Raw genomic sequence first — 18,580 nt, forward strand, 5'->3', positions numbered from 1 at the left:
GTTGATTCGTCCCATTATTGTTCGAGCATCTGTCGTTATTACAAGGAGAAACGTTTTCTTAAGGACATTTTAGAAAGTAAAAACTGTATTCATGAAAATATCACAGTTTGTATTGACTACTTGTTGCATCAACAAAATAACGATGATATATTATTTCTTTTATTCGAATTGCACTTACGTATGTACATTTTTCTCACAGAAATTATAGAATATTGTGAAAAATCTCATACACACCGCACAGAAGATGCAGTGAACGTAAACCGTATAAAATCGAACTCTCCAAGATTGCATGAATTAAACGAACGTACTTCCTTCTTACTATTTACGATTTGTACATACAGATTATTTTGATCTAAATCATTGCATCGTTCATAAAATAGTGCTACATCTGATTCGCTGTTCTCTTCTGTTTCTGTTATCGATGCGCACAATTAACGAGTAACCTCCACTTTACTTGTGAAAGTATTATAAAAATCCGTAAAGTATCTTATGAAATCTGCCTGTTTCTCTAGCAACTCCTCTATGTGTGAATCGGTACGATGGTAATCTATTCCCAGCCTGGCAGCGTAACTAACATAGGTAAAAGACGACAACCATTCCTCTCGTATGACGTCCGGTTTCGGACGCAAACGGTTGAACGTTAAAACTTTTCCTACGAATCAAAAAATCATGTTCCAGAGAATCCTATGCGTCTGCACATTTTCTGCCAGGTATAGTGTATACTTACTAATATAGTGTGCATATACTGGCACTATAATCAGCAACTCCAACGTTGTTAAAAGTAAAATATAATTCAATGGAGTAAACCACTCCGATGCTCGACAGTATTCCTCGTAATTTAATTTATGCGTATGATGCAGAACAATGGCCAAAAATAGATAACACACAACCCACAATGAGGCTATGAACAGGGGAGCCCTTACAGGCCGATACGTCATCTGATAAAACTCCAGATATCCATAAATGCGTAAATGATGGTGTTTCTTTTTGATCAAGTGATCCGTTATCAAAATTATCAACCAATATGCGCAATGGAGATACAAATATATAAAATAAGTATCGCATTTAGTTTGCTCTTCTAGCCACACGCATACAAATATAATCCCTGTGATCTCTAAACAAAGCTGAAAGAAGAAAAAACCTTGTGATACCATATGAGAAAATTAGAAGCTGTCCAACTATACCAATGAAGATGATGCTCACACCAAGTATGAGAGGAACCAACGCAATGGGAACAGTTTCCAATTTATGAAAGTACCCTTCTTCTTGAGGATTGAACACAGGCGTCAGGTATTCGTCATCATCCATATTGACAGATGCATCCAAGAACACTGCTCCCTAACGAATCCAATGATTAAAAACAACCACTGTGTCAACGCATCGACTGTCACTATTCTTTGATCACATTTCAAAATCCAGTATCATGTGGATTTGCAGGATGCAAAAGGCTATACGCAGCAATCGCATTAATAAATCTTAATCTTCCAGTTTCGCTTCCAATAAATACTTTCATTCTATTCGAGTACTATTCAGCAGTAAATGGCTTAAAGCGTAGAGACGCTTGCCACAGCATATTCTCTGAAATGGAGCAACAGAAACGCAAAAACGTCGCGAGAAGGTTATGTTTACGTTGCATCAGCGATAACAGCGAAGGGATGCGATCAAGCTGTGACAGAATTTCTAAATATTTGTCTGATTTTACTTACGCTGCTGGATCTATTCGAGTTTCGGAGTAGGCTGACCATTCCACAAAAAAAGGATTGCACGATCTAACGGAAAACTATTACATCCTTCGTAACCTGCGTCAACATTCCTTTGTGTTTTTATTTCCAGACAGTAATGTGTTTCTGGCCGATCAACCATGAAATACTTTAATCCAGTCCGTGTGATACATAACGGCAACAATCGGGATCTTTTGTGATGACTAATTGACTAATTTATGTACATACAACTGATGCTGGTGCACCACAGACTTCTATATCGTAATACACTGCACTAGACTGCGAACTTGGTCGAATCAAGAACCAAGCGTGACAAATTGGCATTGTGCTGGGAATGGCGGCTAGTTTTCAGTAGGTATAGGTGACAAATCGGATTCAACTTCCAACTTTTCGATATTGCTAGCAATTTACAAATCCACATTTTTAATGCATTTGCATTTGCAATTCAATTATTGATATCTTAAATCACACAAATTTGTTTCAACAAAAATCAGGTTAGAAAAATCTTCGATAAACACCTGACTCTATCTGACACTATGCTCTAATACAAAACTACTTATTCTGTTCGTGCGTAAATATGTAACTATTGACTATTGACTCGATACATAACGTAATATAGCATATTTACCATCTAGCATATTACATATATCAAAATGTTCGCCAGCAGACAACAAATCTAGAAACAGCACACAAGTCTGTGACATTTGGTTCGAATTTCATTAAATATTGAAACTTCATCGTTTTTTTGAATAGCATTCGAAACTCCAACAACATCCTCGGACTTCTGAGTGTATATATCGAATTATGTGTGTATATTACATATACGGAGTGTATTATCGAATATCGTATTAATTCTGTCTCTAGCTACGCAAAACCGAGCATAGAAACTGAGACAAATACGTAGTCGCACGAACAATCTTGTCGAAGAACGAATAAATCGATTAATACTAACAACATGCGTTTCTCGTTGTAATCAGGGGCCGAGATATTTCTCTCTGAAAATATCGGTCTATTCTTAAAGCTACACGGACAAGATACGTGCCCGTTTAGTAAATATTTTGCAATTCTTGGAACGAGAGAATGCTAACGACTAGCTACGTGGTGTCTCGTGTGAAGGAAGACACAATATTCAATCTGAAAAAATTGTATAAAACAAACGAGTCATTTCGACCGCGAGGCATAAGCTCTACTACTACTATCCCATGCACATTGCTACACACGACATAGGCAGTCTTTATAATAATCGTATAATTTTTTCGCGACAATTCAATTTATTAACGCTAGATCAAATCAGGGGCAAAATGACGGATTAATTTATAGTTTATGAAATTATGAATATGTTTTTATGAGAGAAATTTCTTTCTTTAAGCATATATCGTAACAAAAATCGTACCGAATTTTTGTCAGTTGAAATCAAGTTAAACGTTGTAAACTCTAGAATAAAATAATAAATTGGATAAAAAAAAGTAATTCATAAATTGACCGCAGATTTCCACATTCATATGTTTTCTTAACGAAAGTTAAAATTAGAGAAAAATTTCCTTCGTCGATAACAAAATTTGTCATTGTTTAAAATTGAAATGATATTAATCCTTGTGTATGCCACGAATTCGTAAAGATCCGTTGTCCGTTCATAAAAATGGAATCATACGAGTCTTTAGAACGAAGTAACAGATTCGGCGAATTTTGAAAGTGTTCGCGTCAATCTTCAAGTTTCGCAAGTTGTAGGCAAAATGTAGGAAAAACAAACGATGGACAACGTATAGCCTAGATTTAATTAACCGGACGCGCACCCCTTTCGACTATCTCCGTAACCCAACGAAATTTCCCGTGCCTCAATCAAATTTACAAGTATGTTCGGAAGACAATTATTTTTGGAATCCGTGGACGATCGGAACGAACAATGGAGACGCAACGAGTGCCTTCGGCAACTTGTGACTATGCGAACGCAGCAGGGACCACCAATCGCTCAGCTGACAAGAATGCCCTTATCCAGAAATGATGGATTTACGCTTGATCTTAACCTTATTGTCCTCGATGATCCCTATCTTAGAGCACCTCGAATGTTAGTAGCAAAATCCTATGAAAACTAATATAGGAAAGTACTGCCATATTAATAGGACACTTTTATTTAGGACAAGATAACAAAAAACTTAAACAACATACCTAATCCTAGTTTGAAACATTCGACAGATCAGTTCTTTTACTATAAGAATGCATAGTGTCAATTTAGATTTAGGTTTAGGTTTTTAATTGTTTTAAAAAGTGCATTTTGTCCTATTCGTCAATCGGTTGCATTGAATGGTTGCAATAAGATAATATTGGTATTAATATTATAAGTACTGTTCTTTTTTTTATTCATTGTAAGTATATATAATGTTATATACTAATCTCAAAATTGCATAAATCTTCTTTACATCTTTGGTTTAATGTACCACGCGTCAGTATTTTATGACAAAAAATAATTCTCTGAATAAAAAGAAACCGAAAATATTGACAAAAATTACTGAATTAAATATCTTAAAAATCAATGACACAATAAGCAAAAAAAAGTTTAGGTCACTATCATGCTGCACGTTTCGTTTATCTATATGACAACATTAAAAATTTAACTTGTTTAATTACTATGATAAAAAAGACTGTCCGATGCCAACATTCTATAGCAACATGCTCGAGGAAATACTTGACCGAATACAATAAATAAACACTCAACCAAAAGTAACAGTACTTCATACAATGTTATGATGGAAAAGGAAAGATATTACTTTCAAGCATTAAAAAATCAATTGTCCGACAGATTACGCATTATATAACCAGGTAGCGGCTTCAAATTACGTGTGATTAGATGTGCGTAATATAGTTACGAAACAAGTATGATTTTATTATAGAAAAATTCATAATTTTTTAGATAATGGCAATGTCCCATCCAATATGTGTGTGTGCCATTCATGGTAGTTCTCTTTTACAGTGGCTTCAGAAATTTAAATTAATAATTAAATTATATTATAATATATTATTATAATATATTATATTAAATTATATTATTATATTATTATAAATTATATTATAATTATATTAATATATTAAATTATATTACAATATTATTATTATTTAATAAAATTATTTAATAAATAAATTTAATAAATTACTATTATTTAATCAAATTTAATTACACTCGCATTATTACAGAAACACAACCGATCAGTATTTACTGGAATACATCAGACAGATGGAAGAGAGATATGCGGCGATGGAAAGAGAACTGACGAGAACCAAGATGATGCTACCCTTAATATCGCGCAACACGGTTTCCGCGCATCAATCGGTATTCCAACGTTAATATCCCGCCGTTTAGTTTGCTCGCTTACGAATCAAATCTTTCGAAGTCGCAGGCGAACGTGAACTGGAAGGAATGTTCTCTCGCGAATAAATACGGATCGAACGCTGGGAAATCATCGGAGAGTCGAAGAGGAACCATCGTTGGTGCCCGAGATTTCAATCAAAACCGAGAGAGAACGAACGTTTTCTCGAGGAGGATGCGTCACGCGAGACAGGAAGTAGACTCGACCGTGGATCGCACGAACTGGAGGAACTGCGGGAATTCTTTCCAGGTAAACAAAGATCAACTTTCGAAATGGTACTTTGCTAATGTACCTTGCTAATTCGCAGAACGACGTTTATCCCATAAGAGATCCCGCGAGTCACGGGTGCAGGCCAAGAACATGGGGCAACAATTCCGCAGCCGTCTGCTCGACGCACAATGTTGCTATGATCATTCCACAGGACCCAATATCGCCGCCTAACGTTTCGAGACACGACCAAACTCGTCCGAGACCCGACGTTCGTAAATACTTCTCGAACGGATATGCGAACGCACGTTTACAAGCGGACAACAATAATATTTTGGAAGCTGATAGCAACCGCGACGCAGCTAAGATGTTCGACGGTTCTGCGAAATCCTCGATCGCCATTAACACGCAGAAGACGCAGTTCCTTGTGAAAACTGTACGTAATCCGATCGAAAATTCAAATCGATGTCAAAGGATCGTCGAATCTTGGGTTGGAGAATGAGTGTAGAAATCGGACGTATCAAATTTTTTTTATTTATTTCGTTTATTTTTTGAATTTTCGGGTATAATTAACTTCATACTTATCGGACAAGACACATTAAATGCTTTTATTAAGAAATAAACGAAACAGAAGAATAAAGAGATGCGATATGTTCTATTCGATAAATTTTAAGTTACATAACTATGCCCGAAAACAAGCCAAAGGCACAGCAATCGGTCACCCCACGGTAAACAGCTTCACTACCCTACCTGGGCTTCATTTAAAGCAGGGGTGTCAAACTCAACAGCTAACTTGGGCCAAATAAACAATGCTTAACTTTAGGTGGACCGCAAAAAAAGAAAATCGATGTTCATAGAAACAAATATTTTTATTTTGACTAGTACATTGTAATAAACACTTGACATCAAAAATGTTCATCTCGGGCCGCGAGTTTGACACCCCTGATTTAAAGTGTTGCGTTTCCTCCGTTAGGGAGCCAGTGGAAATGTAGAGACAAAAAAGTTCTTCCCTTCACAGTGAATCTTAAAAATATGTCGTTCGCGCATCTCTGTCCAAGATTCAGCGATCCCTAGACTTTGATTGTCAATGCGTTTTCAATTAATGTGTTTCCGAGTTATCGACGCTATCGATGAAAAGGCGTTGATGGAAGCTTGCCAAAGATCCGACGAGAAACAGGAACCGGAAACGTCGCGCTGTATTGACTCCGACGTTAAACACGAGGATTATAAGCAGGCCGGGTTTACGGTAAACGGTTCCATATTACCAACAACGGCGGAGCCGAAACTTCGCCGCGAGAACTCTGAACGGAAACCGGCGAGCACCACGTCAGCAGGATCGAGCGACGATCTCGCGGAGAAGCGTGCCTTGAAACGCATCAAGTACTTCGAAAACAGTTTCGCGCGACGCGAGGAGAATCGTCTCGAGAAGTTGCAGCAAGAGAGGATCCGGTCGATGAACGAACAGGCAAGAAATTTAGCGAGAATGATTCAGAGGAATGCTCGCGCACAGAAAAGAGTGCCGACCCCGAGAAGCAACGTGCACACCGCTTGCACTCCCATGATGCAACCTGTGTTAACGAATCAGATGCTGGACCCGAACGGAATGACCATTCGATTGCTACGGTTTGACCCAGAATTTTTATTTCAGACCCCTAGGATAGCGGAGCCCACTGTGTGGCATAGCCAATTACTGTGCCTTTAGTTTATTTTCATGTTTTAATATTTTAATATTTTTATTTAAACTTTTATTTCAATTCAATCAACTATCTATTTGTTGAAATGAAAGACGAAAGCACTTAAAATATCACAAAAATTATTTCAAGTCTTATACATTGAATTCGCTCTAAATTGAGAAAATAATGAACGAAAAAAATCGTGCTAAAATATCACAATGTTAATTGCATTAGTAAAACGTATTAAGATTGTGGAAGAATAAAACAATGATTATTTACTTAAATTTTTGTTTTTGGTTTCAATTTCCACAGTTTATTTATTGTGTACAGTAACTGGACCTCTTTTTCGCTCGTAGCATTAGTTACTACCGTACCGCTTATCACAGAATAGGCCTACATAACCTCAAATCTTTAATCGTCTCTCTCATATTTTTATAGAAAGAAAATGTAAATATGAAATTTTATTCAAACGGTCATCCCTAATATATTTTTTAAGTGACTTATGATACAATTCCGTTTCCTTTTTTATAAAAAAGTAAAATTGTTTAAAGTATGTTAAATATTACATTTTTACTGCGTGCACGATTATTGAGACTGAGTATTCAGGGAGAAGGCACAGTAACTGATTTTTGTAGATCATGGGTAACACATTAGGTGATTAGATTTGTAAATCACATTCAAAGAAGCTTTGTTTTCCCCGCTTAAGTTGTTTTTAACAGCGAAAACTTATGAAATCTGCCAATGAGGTACAGTAATTGGCTCCAATATCCTATCTTGCCTTCGAATCGACTTCATTTAAATAACCATTCATTGTTCCGCTAATTGATTTTCGTACGCTTGCTGCGTAGATTAGCGGTGTTGCTTTACGCCCCGGCACTGCTGCCAGCTCTGAACTCTTTGATTGCCCAACAAAGTAGTCAAACGACGATCCCGATACCGTGTTTCGACGGCTCGAACGACCTGTTGACTCAACTTCTCCGAGTGTTGGGCAGTCAACAACGCGTCCCCAATCTGTCGTACACAGCGAGTCCACGATCAGAAGAAACTCCGCAAAATCCCCGCGTTGCATCATCGAGTTCACCGCGCACTATGTCTAATCCAGAACCGGGATTCCAGGTACTGTATCTCGAGCTGACTCATAAATACGCGCGTTTCTTCGTGCATCACTCTCCTAATTATGTCGTACAGTAGAACCTCGATTTCCCGAATGCTCGAATAATACGTATACAGGGTGTCCCAGGTTTTAATGTTCAAACTTTGTCAGTATATTCTATGGCACAAAGTAAGAAAAAAATGTTACGTAAACATAGGTCATATAGAGCTTTATTAAGAAGTTATAACAAAAATTCAGAATAGGAATAGTAATCAACTAAAAAAAAAATAAAAGATAAAAAAGAATCTTCGATCGATGTCAATCATGTATCGTCAACAACGGCTATTAATACATTTCGAAATGTATTAATAAACACAGCTTACATAAACACACGGCATGTGCTGATCTATTCAAGCCAATGCTCGCAGTAACAGCAAGTTGATTACTATTCCTATTCTGAATTTTTGTTATAACTTCTTAATGAAGCTCTGTATGACCTATGTTTACATAACATTTTTTTCTTACTATACAGATGTACATCCCCGCCCATAAATATGCGGACATTTTATTGCGAAATCAATAATGAATAATTATTATAATTTGAGATAATTATTACGATAAAAGAACATATTTTACCAATCACGTATTATACAGTTCACCAATTATAATGAGAAACGATTAAATTTTCTTTTTGTCGATTTACTGCTCGCGTGCTCCTAAACTTTATTTTACTAATTTTCGCAATCCAGTTATCAATTTCTTCGTTATATCTAATTAAATCGCTCAACTTAATACTACTAGAAAAATTGGAAATTTGCCGAATTTGTTTTATAGCAGTAATTCATATTGTATCTTACTTATTCATTAAAAGTGATGAGTACTCATGGACAGCGATGTACGTGTAGTATACGGATCGTTTTATATTGAACTGTTTCCATGTGAAACGTATTTGTATAATAGAGGTTCTACTGTACGGTTGATTTTGTCATTCCTTCCTCTCGTTCATTCCAAAGAAATTCTTATGATTCAGAAGTTACAAAATTAACCATCGCGTAGATAAGAACACGAACTCTATCAATTGTTCGAATTGGCGCGAAAGTAATACATGAAAAATGTACACGAATTTCCGATTCACTCTAGATACGGTGGCCGAGATAATAGATACACTCCATTTTTAGTGAAAAACATAATTATTTAAATAATATAATTTTAGGACCAACTCAATATTAACCCTTTGAGGACGAATGTCGACACAGCGACGACATAGGAAAAGATCATGATATATTGTTTATTCTTCCAATTATTGAAGTACTTGATGCATACCCTAATCCTTTGAGAAAAATGTTTTCGGTGCTCTTAAAAATCCTCGTCCGCAAAAGGGTTAAGTTTTCTTCGTAAATAACTCGATTTCTAGTCTCATTTATGATAATTTGTTTAAACACAAATGCAAGAATATTAAGTGAACCTATATTTATTTCGTCCAAAATTTCCAACTCTTTGAAATTTCCGAACATCGACATAACAACCTCATTAATAAACATTATACTTTTATTATTATTATTATTAAACGCGCTGTTATATCACAAAAATGTGACGTACGTCATTATTTCGGTCACTGTACACGGTTCGCGTGATCTCCTGTTCCTCGAACGCTGAAACATTGGTTAACGCTCGTAGAGACAGCCCGAGGGAGAAAGCAACTTTTCAACGAACCGGCCGGGAATAAATCCAGTCGATGCATCCTCGGACAATCGCGAGGTTTCGAATGATTTTTCTGGCCAGTGCAACGAGAGCTGCGCGTGCGAGCGTACGGAGGAAAATTAGCGCGCTTTCGGCAACGAGCAGAATTGCTTGGGCTTCCCGGAAGGGTCGAGGTGAAATGGCTGATGAACCGGCGAATAAAGAATTCGCGCACGGACGCTTGCGCGCGGGCTTAACACGTGCTGAAGCTGAAGGAACGGCGCTTTTCTACGAACGTTCGCGGAGAAGTTGCAGTCGCGCGTGCTTCTGCTGCGGGAACGTGTCCTCCGCATCGTCTGAGAAACACGGGCACTTTATCGCTACGAGGTGCACCAGCCGACGAGAGTTTGTTGACGAGCTAAAAACATCCCGACCTCGAAGCGCTCGTTGATAGACAGAATCGTAGGCGTGCGATGTCGATGCGAGAAGTCCTCGAGTCCTCCAGTAATTCGTAGTAAATGCGAGCGTAGATTCGGTGAGATTTCGCTGGAACGTCGACGGTCGCGTGCGATGACAACGCGAGAAGAATATAGCGAGGTGTGTGAAACTGCGAGGGAGACGTGAGCGCGTCTAAAGCAGACTGATAGTAAATCGAGCATATAGACATTCGATATAAACTCGAGCGAAAATGAGCAAGAAAGTGGCCGGCGAAGAGGGTGCTTCTCAAGAAACCAGCGATTCTAACGCGGAACTGTACGAGACCAAAAGCTCCAAAAAGGTGGTCCGCTTGATCACCGCGGTGGCCTACATGATCTCCGTTAGCTTCGTGGCTATAGGCCTGAGCGCGTACTACTTGTTCCTCTGGGTCCCGCCGGACCCGAGGCTTCTACGGCGGCCGGAATTCTTGGTCGGTGACGATGAAATCCCGTTCGAGAGAGCCGAGAAATTCAGAGGCCGCACCGTCGACGACGATTCGAACGAAACCAGTCGGCTGATCAAGCGACAGCAGATTCTAGACCAATCTCTGCTGATGCTGAAGCTGTACATAATGGATCAGCAGAGGAACAGGACGAAGTACAACACCACCGGGTCGAACTCGACCGAAAAGATCGTCGAAAGTGAAACCGGATCTTCGACCATTTTCGGCGATCAGGCGAACGGACGTGTCGCGCAGGATCAAGGGAAGGATCGCATTCCGGCGAGTTCTCCGATCGAGATGGGAACGGTCGACGAGATGACCAGCGAGGATGTTATCGAAGGTGAGACTTGGCCCGTTAAGGATGTCCGGAATCGTCGAATAGACTCGTTCCACGAGGAATCGTCGAGCGCTATTGGAACGGTCACGTTCATTGATAAATCGACGGTTGCTGCGACCGATGGAAAGGAACCTCCGAGAGCCATAAATCCCTCGCGTAAATGGAAATATGAGCCGTTTACTTTGAAAGTGGCATAGGTCGCTTTGTTTTTAAGTCGATATATCTAAGGGTTTGCGTTTTAACACGTTTCAAAATATGGATGCTAACGTTCGAGAAGATTTACTTGTATTTGTTATATCTCAGGATACTGATATTTTTCTCGGTATAAATAATTTCGTATAAACATTAAAAAATCACCACACTCTTCATCACGGTCAAGTGACTTATGCCACTTTCAAAATAAACGGCTCATATGCCGATCGCCCCCGGAATTAAAGCGCTGCTATGAATTTAAGAGGTAAATAAACGATCTCGAACGTGCACGGCTAATTGTAAGCGAAGCTTTCTCGACGGCTCTCATAGCTTTTTCTAGCTATGCTCGTAGCTAGAATTCGGATCATGGGGAAGATTGGAATGCTCGGATTCGGACGGGATGAAACGCAGCGATTAAAACCTTAGAAATAAAGAGCGCCGCGCCGCCGTTGGATCGGCGCACCGCGATCATCCTTATTGTTCGCGCAATGCCTGTAGCAACTGAAACAGGGTCAGGTCGATCCATTATGGCTTCTTCGGCGACGCGTCGATGCAATGATTTCACAATTTCTAAAAACGATCGCCAGTGGCTTCGGGGGAGGGCTTCCTTAACACTTATCTAATTTGAACGATTTGCTTCTGGGTTAACGCGACGAAAATCCGAATCGATAACAACCGAGGCGGTTTCGTTCTTTTCACGCCAATAGAAAGCCCGCGTTTGGTCGCGAACTGATCGAAGAGTAATGCTATTGAGACAAAGGCGCGCCTCCTTAGCGAGGAACGAGCGAACGCGGGTTCTACCGTTCGCTCGACAAACGAAGGTCTCGGAGCGTTTACGAATTTTTCATTTCGACGGGCTATTTTTCCTATTTTTCCTCCGCGTCATAAACGTTCGATCTTTACATGTATATATGTAGAATGTTCAATGCGTCGCGAAATTTCGAATGCGAAAAATCCAGTCGTATTTATGGACGTTCGACGAGCTTTTCCAGTCGAACGAGTCGACGCCGGTGCAAGGAAATTCGTATTTTCATTCGAAACGTTTCGATAAATTGATGATATTACGGTTACGCAACTATCGCCACGCCGACGTTCCTCCGACACCTCCAAAACGATACGCGAGCTGCCCGAGCTTACATAAAACGCTTGCGCAACACTTTTAATCGGTTCTTTGTCACTTTTGCGGAAGCCCTCCAACTCGATACCGAGGTGATCGCTGAATTCGTAAATGCCGAGCTCAGGCTCGGGCCGCAGCTTTAACCGTAATCGCACGATATCGGTGAAGCCGCGCGCGTCATCGACCAGCCTCGGCAAATTCTAGTCGATCTCCTTGATCTTATTCGAATCGTCCGATTGATTTCGCGATGCCTCGCCGGGGATCGATGCTCGAGAAAGTGCGCGAGGTCGCACATTTTCCGCAAAAGCTCCGCTCGCGTGCGAGCTTCGCCTGCGAGAGGTTCGCGCGACAAGCGCGAGCTTCGACAGCGTAACAAGGGCATAGGGGAGCATCGGTTTAAAGGGCAATTGCCTGACCGATGAATCCCGTGAAGTTTTTGCACCGGCCCTTGAAGCTTGCAAAACGAAGCACGCCGAGTCAAGGTTCCCGAGTTTGCGCAGTGAAAGCTCTCGCCCGGTGTCGTCGCCTCGCCTGTGCATTTTCAGCAGTTGCCGTTGGTGGGAAAGGTTGATCCCGCGAGTCAACGAACAGAAATAATCGTGGATTAGTTCGTAACGATACGAAAAGGAAAATCCCGTGGGCGCGTGGCGCGCGATCTCCGAAGCTTTCGGCTCGCCTGCGCTGCCATAACCGTGGAAACTGGAGACTGTGCAGCGCCTCTGTATCGCGTTCGCGGAGCTTGCAGCTTTCCTCCGGTAACGCCCTATCTAGCGTGTTTGGGCTCTCTCCCTCTCGCTGTCTCTCTCTCTATCTCTCTCTCTCACACACACACGTATACATACATACACGCACACACTCCCTCCCGATCGAAAGCATCGAAAAGAACTCGGAAATGGTGGAAAAACAATCTCCGGTCGGAGCTCTGTGATTTGTGCGCCGACGAAATTGGACAAGGCTCGCCACCTGCGGTCTTTGCTGATCATTGATATACGTAAACAATCCGGAAAAGTTATAAACGTACGAAGCTTCCAGAAATTTCCCCGCAACCACAATGCTGCTGCCCTCGAAGCTCTCGTCGAGGACTTCCGACGACCCGTCGCGGTCCGAGCTCAGATTTTGGTAATTATTCGCGAAGAGCCGCAACTTACCATCGACCGTGATAATGAATCTTATTATCAACGATCGACGGCCGAGTAACTTTGCTCCTACAGAAACTTGTCGTACGTTGAATTGCCGATTTTCCATAAATTGTCCGACGATAAATCTGGATTGGTTTTCAAAGCTTAGATTAGCTTATGCTGTGCAAAAGAACGTTTCATCGAACAAAGATCCGTTTCCATTTATTTGTTGCTAATCAACGTCTCCCGTAGTTCGCGATATTTCGCAAGTACGGCCTAGATTTCTTGGCCGAAACGAGTACTTAACCCGTACTAACCCAAAGCTTTTTATAGCGCATAACAACGATTAATCCACAGCTGTGTTCACTTTTAAAAATCCCTTACTCGCAAAAAGGTTAAAGGTTGATGGACTCGCCTTGAACCTGGCTCGAGCATCGAGCATGAAATTCTCGTGAACTATGACCGTGAAAACGAAGGCGGTTCGCGTCGCAACGGGTTCTCTCTCTCTTGAATCAAACTTTTCTCGAGCATTTCCTCGTATCGTTAAGATTAAAACAAAGATGGTGGCAGAGTTACTCGGCTAAAATGGTGATCAAGGTCCCGCGGATCGCGTCCGAAACAGACTCGAGGAGTTCCTCTTTCTATCTCTGTTCAAGAGACGTGAAGAGGGCACGCGGAGGATTATGCAGCTGCCGCGAAAAATGAGCGCGCAGAATCTGAACCCGGAAAAAACGAACTCGGAAACGGGTAGTCGCGAGAACAAACCGACTGGCAACGAGATACGATTCGCCGGCGATGAGAGGAAAGACAAGCTGTACGAGCCGAAGCACAAGCAGAAATTGGTGCGTGTGCTGACGGTGGTGGCCTACGTAATATTCGTTAGCATGGGCGCAATACTGCTCTCGTTGTACTATACCTTCGTATGGGACCCGAAAGATGTGACCGTCAGGATCAGGCCGAAACCGGAATGCGTCGATACCAAATTACCGAATTCTCTTACCACACTCTCTGGCTTCAACGGTAAAAATATTCTTTGGAATCACTAGGCAGATCGAAGTACAGGTTGACGACGAAATTCGGAGTGGGATTTTAATGATACGATAGAGTAGTAATGATACGATTGTGTCTAGACAAAGTGGAATGGGCATAAATGTCCAGATAATAGAACAGTTCCTTGTAATTGTAAGTTACGTGACATTTGCATACTTACGTAGTAAAGTAAAAATTATCTACATTAATCAGAAGGACATAGAAGCCAAATGCAACTTTGTTTCTTTCTTAAATAATTCGAATCAGGAGAAATTAATAGTTCAAGTTTAGTAATCGATTACAGACTCAGTTGCAGGGCCAGATTTCACCTTTATTGATTTCTATAGAAAATCGTTTTATATACGAGCTGCCTTCGATTGAGCTCGTTGCATGTGAAAAGTGTTTTAAATAATAAACGATTTTGATATTAGAGAACCGGGTGACGCGAAACCGTTTGGTACAGATCTGTAACCAAAATGATCGATGTACGTATGAAATCCTACTCCGAGTCGTGGCAAACCTTGTATCTTACAACGAATGTCCTTTTGTGGAAATTTTCTGAAAAACATAAAGACGATTCTGCGTGGCAAACGTTTGAAACAGTTTTCCGTTTCAGAAACGCAAGCGGAAAGAACGACGGTGAGATCGGTATCCGATGGTGACCAGCAAACGGAGGAACTGAAAGCCGCGGTGAGGACTTCAACAATCTCATCGCTACGAACGAATTCATCGACAACACCAACTGGGATTCTCTTTATTGAAGAACAAGACAACGTTCTCAAACACTCCAACGTTGACTCTGTAGGATTTCTCGATAATTCGAATAACGGATATCAGAGAAAAAGTCTAACTAACACGAGTTCAGAGAACGATTGATCGATCGTTAAAAGATCCCTTAGAAATCAAGTATGTAGCATTCGAATTTGATTTCGTTAGATTTTTCGTTAACTTTGATAGCGTTCGGATCGACTGTTCGCTTACGGGAAACCTGATCGTTTCTGTCAGAACACAGCGAACGAACGATTAACCCTTGAATGGCGGGTCCGCTTTGACCCGTGATTACGAACGTTCCAACTAAAATTGGAATTTTCTAGCAGCCACTTGAAATTATTAGCGTATTACATTGGGTCCAATAGAACGCTTTACTCACTGGACAAAAAATTAGAATCAGAACACCGATTCGGGATACAATAAATAGATTTCGTTGCTCGAGATAATTTGCTGGTTTACGAGTGAAATTGTCTAAAGAAACTCTACAATTGTTGACTTTCGTTTCGGAATGGCTATAAAGTCGCCGGTCGGTAATGTGATAAGAGGATCAAGGTTGATTTCAAGGAAGTAGGTTCGAGGATATGTAAAAGAAAATCGAAGCGTGAAGAGATTTGAATGGATCCAGGATTGTACATTTATTCGATGTTTATGTCGTGCTACACGATTTGTAACATTCTGCATGGAACGAGTACTAAACGCGATGATTTCGATCGTCCACTCGAGCTCGGATCACCTTTTCAGAACACGCGCGAGAATTTTAGTTTTGATACTGCGTACCGATATGTTCGATAAGGCGATAAGTAACAGATAAAATCGTTTCGGAGAAGTGTAATCGAAGTTGTAATTATTTCAAGTAATTTTCTAACTACATAATAAAGAAATTTGAACAAAACGATATATATGAACAGACACCTTATTGATACTGATAGTACAAATTCTAGCCGTTTAATGTACCAAGCCTGAAACATTTACATTAATTGTATAAAATACATTGTTCCTTGATAATCCTGCGATCTCTCTCATTCGCCGGTCATGAGCATATGAACAGATTTCTCTGATCCGAGCATCTTCTTTGCTCTCTCTGTCCCCACAATCGCAGAAAGTTGCATAATATCGTATTTACAATATAAAACGGTCACGGTCATGTTACTGTCGGAACCCGCTCGCGGATTTTGATAGAATGTTTGCATCAGATTACAGATTTCATTGTAGAACTCGGGGAACGTGGGCGGTGCATAAAATAGAATGTGTCTTATACCCTTTACTCTTATTCTACGAAAGAAATGAAATCTTTCCGAGTATAACAGAAAATGAGCGTCACTGTGATAGAACATGTCTCTCGCCCTCGCTACTTTCGAGTCCTTGGTGTACTCGCAGATTTGTACGAAATTGTATTCCTCATTTTTAAAATAATTTCGCAGCTTTACAAAATCGAAGTAAGATGGCACAAAGACTAACGTATGATTCATGATTCTGTCCTTATACTGAGGTAGTATTCTTGCTGTAAAGAATTCCATTCTCTGCTCCAAGGCTTGAATATGACTAATACATTCGAACCTGTGAAACACTTGCGGCACTTGTACAACCACCTGGCAAATAGACCCAAGAGAAACAGGATTCATTACTTTGATTTTTCCTGCATAGTTGTGGCACCTTTTGTTGAATACTCCGTAGATTTCAGGGATATGGATGCCCGAGAATATCAAAGTTTGTCTGTAATATTTAGTCCATCCGTTTACACACCAGCTTCTTACTCTAGAGAAATCTGTTTTATGAGAATCTTTTGGCTGCAAATGTAAATGATTCAGAACATGAACCATGTGATCCCAGTTTTGCATTACAAATAATTCTGCTTGGTCCATGATCAATAATTCGATCGATGCTAAAAAATCATAATCCCTCTCTGCTTCACCTTCTGCTCCTACTAACATTCTTAAGCCTAACAGAGAGGAGATTATAATGTCGGAAGAATAAAATTCAGAATACAATTTTAAAGTCTTTTTTGTGATAGAGATTCCAATTTTGAAGGTGTCATCTGTGTTTCCTTGAAATGTTAACTCGTAGTCTTCTGGTTTGGGATTTTTCTTAGGCATCGCTATTTCATTACCACTAAAATCGTCCATGAATCTCTTCTTATTCATTACGGAGCCACCTTTATCTTCTCCGATTAAAATGGCTATCAGTAGTTCAACAATTTTTAAGCAAGAATGTCTAAAGGGTACTATTATCAAAATTTTTGGCCTAACTAAACCTTGATCTCTGTATTCGTCAGGGACCTCTGCCATATTTGTACACTTTGTTTTTGCTATTTTTGCATTATGATGTAACACTTTTGTTCTAGTTTTTAACGCATGATTAATCGCATGCAAGCAATATACAAATCTTATTTGATCCGCGTTAGAGAATGTTCTTTCAGGATAATATAAATCCTGGTAATTATTTATCACTGAAAACAATTCTTTTTGCAAAGGAGTGAGAGGCGATGGATTTGTATCAACATTATCTTTTACATTTGAATAATTAGCTCTTGTGACATTGCCTTGAATTTGCGCTTTTATGTATAGTTTATTCCAATCTACTGTTTTAATTAAAGAAGGTATTCTACCACATTGTGCATATTGTTTATCCTCCAAAACAGAAACTTTGGATCTTTGTTTTATATGATCTTCATCCTGTTGTGCTTTAGGAATTTCACAAATGAGATTTCTTAGAACAGACCATGTTATGTTCTGTTTCTCTACAATCTGAGGGATGGTAGAAACTGCCTCATAAAGTTTATTGCTTAAGTCGTCTCGAAGATGAATGGAAAATGGATCTTTAAGATACCCAGCATCTTCTCTTGCAGTTTCAGGATCTTCTTCGTCCATTTCTTTAACTTGAATCTCTTCATTTTCGCTGTGATTGGATATCCTTGTCTCATCATCAGAATTCACTGCCACATTCTCGGTGCTATTCTTATGTTCTGTAGCATCGTTTTCATCATCGGATGTGTCGCTTTCAGAATTAGACTCTACAGCATTTTTCCGCAAAGAGCGAACGTTTGAAAACGTGGAAAGTAAATCTTGCAAAGGATTTGTCTGTTCTTCGTCAGAACTATCTGTTACCAATTCCTCTTGTCTTAATTTCTCTTTTTCCAACATCTGTCTGCGCTTTTCAATTTCCTTGTTTTTGACATCGCGCTCTTTAACGTATGAAGCTTCTTTTAGGTTAAACTTGCCTTTCTTTGGTTTTGGTCGACTATCGTGCTGGTTGAATTTTCGTTTTCCACCTCGAATCGGTCTTTTTCCACGCACCATAATTATAATCTTTGCACATTAATTATCATCACGTATTTATACAAATTTTTAAAAAATGTATGAAC

The 18,580-nt window shown here is 39.9% G+C and overlaps 4 protein-coding genes and 1 long non-coding RNA gene across 9 annotated transcripts in view; 2 read left to right on the plus strand and 3 right to left on the minus strand.

Annotated features, from left to right (window-relative positions):
* Nucleotides 1-18,580, minus strand: part of LOC117219331 (uncharacterized) — a 68,430-nt gene that overhangs the window by 48,568 nt on the left and 1,282 nt on the right. The gene's annotated exons all lie outside the window — the stretch shown is intronic.
* On the minus strand, nucleotides 89-1,979 carry LOC117219329 (transmembrane protein 192). Of its 2 annotated transcripts, none has more exons than XM_033468407.2 (4): nucleotides 1,707-1,979; nucleotides 1,204-1,338; nucleotides 728-1,124; nucleotides 89-652 (listed from the first exon to the last, which is right to left on the minus strand). In XM_033468407.2, exons 1-4 carry the CDS (start codon nucleotides 1,743-1,745, stop codon nucleotides 432-434), a joined length of 792 nt encoding a protein of 263 aa, XP_033324298.1. In that variant the 5' UTR covers nucleotides 1,746-1,979; the 3' UTR covers nucleotides 89-431. The 2 variants fall into 2 exon arrangements, with proteins under 2 accessions (XP_033324298.1, XP_076374692.1); XM_076518577.1 differs by having other exon boundaries at nucleotides 1,204-1,578.
* LOC117219327 (uncharacterized) lies at nucleotides 1,934-9,882 on the plus strand. 4 transcript variants are annotated; one of them, XM_033468405.2, is made up of 7 exons: nucleotides 1,934-2,072; nucleotides 4,911-5,046; nucleotides 5,108-5,332; nucleotides 5,391-5,726; nucleotides 6,429-6,913; nucleotides 7,812-8,079; nucleotides 9,734-9,882. In XM_033468405.2, exons 1-7 carry the CDS (start codon nucleotides 2,056-2,058, stop codon nucleotides 9,878-9,880), a joined length of 1,614 nt encoding a protein of 537 aa, XP_033324296.2. In that variant the 5' UTR covers nucleotides 1,934-2,055; the 3' UTR covers nucleotides 9,881-9,882. The 4 variants fall into 4 exon arrangements, with proteins under 4 accessions (XP_033324296.2, XP_076374688.1, XP_033324292.2 ...); XM_076518573.1 differs by having other exon boundaries at nucleotides 1,976-2,076; XM_033468401.2 differs by lacking the exon at nucleotides 1,934-2,072 and adding an exon at nucleotides 2,369-3,786.
* LOC117219328 (uncharacterized) lies at nucleotides 10,000-16,114 on the plus strand. The gene is made up of 2 exons (XM_033468406.2): nucleotides 10,000-10,995; nucleotides 15,065-16,114. The coding sequence occupies exons 1-2, from the start codon at nucleotides 10,425-10,427 to the stop codon at nucleotides 15,322-15,324; spliced, it is 831 nt and encodes a 276-aa protein (XP_033324297.2). The 5' UTR covers nucleotides 10,000-10,424; the 3' UTR covers nucleotides 15,325-16,114.
* On the minus strand, nucleotides 15,830-18,518 carry LOC117219325 (U3 small nucleolar RNA-associated protein 25 homolog). Its single transcript, XM_033468396.2, has one exon. It carries the CDS (start codon nucleotides 18,513-18,515, stop codon nucleotides 16,239-16,241), a length of 2,277 nt encoding a protein of 758 aa, XP_033324287.2. The 5' UTR covers nucleotides 18,516-18,518; the 3' UTR covers nucleotides 15,830-16,238.

The sequence above is a fragment of the Megalopta genalis genome, chromosome 2 (genome assembly GCF_051020955.1).
Source record: "Megalopta genalis isolate 19385.01 chromosome 2, iyMegGena1_principal, whole genome shotgun sequence".
NCBI lineage: Eukaryota > Metazoa > Arthropoda > Insecta > Hymenoptera > Halictidae > Megalopta > Megalopta genalis.

What these genes read in the sequence shown, in the direction of transcription:
- LOC117219329 (XM_033468407.2), bottom strand. Translation starts at nt 1,745, where the DNA reads ATGGTCAGCCTACTCCGAAACTCGAATAGATCCAGCAGC. An exon ending in TGGTTCCTCTCATACTTGGT is followed by an intron (nt 1,125 to 1,203) that starts GTGAGCATCATC and finishes TTCTTCTTTCAG; the next exon opens with CTTTGTTTAGAGATCACAGG. An exon ending in AGTATATGCACACTATATTA is followed by an intron (nt 653 to 727) that starts GTAAGTATACAC and finishes TTTGATTCGTAG; the next exon opens with GAAAAGTTTTAACGTTCAAC.
- LOC117219327 (XM_033468401.2), top strand. Translation starts at nt 3,575, where the DNA reads ATGTTCGGAAGACAATTATTTTTGGAATCCGTGGACGATCGGAACGAA. An exon ending in CGGTTTCCGCGCATCAATCG is followed by an intron (nt 5,047 to 5,107) that starts GTATTCCAACGT and finishes AATCTTTCGAAG; the next exon opens with TCGCAGGCGAACGTGAACTG. An exon ending in ACTGCGGGAATTCTTTCCAG is followed by an intron (nt 5,333 to 5,390) that starts GTAAACAAAGAT and finishes GCTAATTCGCAG; the next exon opens with AACGACGTTTATCCCATAAG.
- LOC117219328 (XM_033468406.2), top strand. Translation starts at nt 10,425, where the DNA reads ATGAGCAAGAAAGTGGCCGGCGAAGAGGGTGCTTCTCAAGAAACCAGC. An exon ending in CAGCGAGGATGTTATCGAAG is followed by an intron (nt 10,996 to 15,064) that starts GTGAGACTTGGC and finishes TTTCCGTTTCAG; the next exon opens with AAACGCAAGCGGAAAGAACG.
- LOC117219325 (XM_033468396.2), bottom strand. Translation starts at nt 18,515, where the DNA reads ATGGTGCGTGGAAAAAGACCGATTCGAGGTGGAAAACGAAAATTCAAC.